Source organism: Penaeus monodon, chromosome 22 (genome assembly GCF_015228065.2).
Source record: "Penaeus monodon isolate SGIC_2016 chromosome 22, NSTDA_Pmon_1, whole genome shotgun sequence".
NCBI classification, from domain to species: domain Eukaryota; kingdom Metazoa; phylum Arthropoda; class Malacostraca; order Decapoda; family Penaeidae; genus Penaeus; species Penaeus monodon.
The window spans coordinates 9,082,912-9,085,564 of NC_051407.1; the positions used below are offsets into that span (position 1 = coordinate 9,082,912).

Sequence of the window (2,653 nt, forward strand, 5' to 3'; positions counted from 1 at the left end):
CCGCTATAAATTACCACTGTCAACATGCATCAACTTTAACAATGACCATCTTCGACAAGCAGCACTTTCGACATGCACCCTTTTCAACAATCACCCTCTTCAACAGTCTCCATCTTCGACAATCACCCTTTGCACCATCTTCAACAATCCCAATCTTCGACAATCACAATCTTCAATACCCTTTTCTACCTGCAGCGCCGGCAGACGTCAGGGCGCTTACCGGGAACCAGTACGACCTGCACGACGACCTCCGGAGCTGGACGTGCACCGCCGACGACCACGGGTGGAGCACCGGTGACGTGGTCCTCCTCAGCCACCTGGTCGACGGCGCTTGGACCAACGAGGGTGCTACCTGTGCTGGTTAGTGATGGGGGGGGGAGGGTTTGAGGGGGAGGTTGCAGGAAGGGAAGGAGGGAGGAAGGGTGTGGTTAGGGGAAGGGGGAGTAGCTGAGGGTTGAGATGGAGGGGGCGAGATGGTTGGAGGAGGAATAAATGATGGAGGTTGATTGGAGGTTCGAAGAAGGGAGGACTGGGGAAGTGGCTGAAAATGGGATGGAGAGAGGAAGGTGGTTAGAGGAAGACAGGTGGGGAGAGGAGGTTAGAGGAAGGGAAAGGAGGGAGTGGATGGAGGAAGGAAGATGAGGGGGGAGGGGTATCATTACTTGATAACAGTGTTAATCTGATTACCAATAATGAGCATAATTATATTTGCACTGGATATCAACATTTATTTCCGCCCATTGCCACACCCTACTAACCCATTACTTTTCCCACTCCACCCGTTTCTTCTACCCCATTCACCCCTACATCACTCATTTCCCAATTATCTCCCTATCCCAACCTTTACAACTCATCCCTTCCCCATTCATATTTTTATTCCAACCTTCTCTTTCCCAACCTTCTAGTTTAATTTCACTTATTTGCCTTCCCCTCATCTCATCTCCACCCAGTCTCCCATTCCATCACTCCCATTTTTTTTTTACCCGATTTCCCTCCACCCTACCCCACTCACCTAATCCTACCCACCCCATTCTCACCCACTGTCTAAACCCTCTTACCACATTCTCACCCACTGTTCTACCCCACCTTAGCTCTCCCGCTGCTCAGTCGCTGCCCCGACGCCGCCGCTGTCCCCGAGAACGCCAGGGTGACGCAAGAGTATAAAACGTCGGACGGCAGCTACACCTTTGGAGTGTACTACGAGTGTGCTTCTGGCTTCGCGTGGCTTTCAGGAGAAAGAGGGAGGCTGACACAGTGCAAGGATCGCGCGTGGACTCACATTTTGGATATCTGCACTGAAGGTAATTCAGAAATAAGTTACCTTTCAAAATTTCTGTAAATTAAGAGAAAACTAAAAATTAAAAACTGGAGTAAATGGAGTAAAATCCTGTTTGCTCCACAGGCGCGTTGCAATCAATTTACTGTGGGTTTATTTTGTCTTTCAGAATGTCCTGACTCACCGGTAAAAGATTGTCTGGATGTGCATAATCTTGGCTTCAGGGAAAGTAAATTGTATAGACTAGAGAGCGATGCAGGCATATACAAGGTGAGTGCACGAAGACCTGTATGCTACAAACTCGCACTCATGGGCAGATACCTTTGTATAAGAAACAGAAGCAAAGTCATATATTCCACACAAACACTGACAACATATGCTGGCAAATACAAACATACACTTGGGCCATATACGAGATTCAAAGCGGAATCAAGCACATTCGATATCAAGTGGAAGGATCGCGTGGTATTTCCAATTAGGTTCTAATAGGCTGTACAGAAACCTCAGTTCACCATTACCACTCAAAATTCCATCATTCTTGTCTCCAAAGGTTGTGATAAGCAAAACCTTCACGAGCTGGAAACCAACATTCAATATACAAATTACCAGTAGAATTAGAGCAGGTCGAAATACATGATATCAAACAAGTAATTGTTCTTCTAACAGTTTTCGAGATGGTGCAGCAGCTAGAATGCTATGAATATTGTATATACACTTTTTAAAGGGTATCTAGTGTCACCCAACAGACAGAATTGGAAACTCGTCCGTAAAAGCAATGTTGTGAGAAACCTCCATGAATGGATGAGGAACTTTCAATATGAAAGATAAAAGAGTAAAATGGACTGAGGTAATCAATACATCCTCTCTCTAGCTATGGTCTGTGCCGTCCGAGGATAGTTAACTCTAGTTGACATTCATCTTAACTTCAACTTATTTCCTTTTTCGCACGAATTTAAATGTTTTTAATTGAAATAACAGATGAGAACATACTACACATTTCTAATAACACTGAGCAGAAATTTGTCAGTTAGGGCTAAATATCCTGTGTAAAATGCCTCTAGGATTAATCTGGCCACCAATTATTTCCATCAGTGATTGCGGTCGGACCTACCAAGGTGTGTGGACCAAGAAAATAACAATAAAAAGTATGAACCATAAAACATCGTAAATTTGCTCAAGTGGGTTGTACCTTTTATAAAGTATTGTACACCATTAAATGCCGTAGGCTCAAATACAACGAAAGCAGAGTGAAAAACAATGAGAAGCAGTATCGAACACTATGAGAGAAGGAAGACCCAAACCCAGACGACCGTATGGCAAAGTTCACAACCTGTTATCACTAATTAGACATAAAGATGGTATTCATGTAGATGAACG

The 2,653-nt window shown here is 44.5% G+C and overlaps 1 protein-coding gene across 1 annotated transcript in view; it reads left to right on the plus strand.

Moving 5' to 3' along the window:
• Positions 1-1,827, plus strand: part of LOC119587326 — a 3,949-nt gene extending 2,122 nt beyond the window's left edge. Inside the window, exons 2-4 of the mRNA XM_037936075.1 lie at positions 196-360; positions 1,092-1,301; positions 1,446-1,827. Coding sequence (XP_037792003.1) covers positions 196-360; positions 1,092-1,301; positions 1,446-1,762 — 692 coding nt within the window. The 3' untranslated portion in view covers positions 1,763-1,827. The remainder of the gene's footprint in view (positions 1-195; positions 361-1,091; positions 1,302-1,445) is intronic.
• Positions 1,828-2,653: the final 826 nt, after the last annotated feature.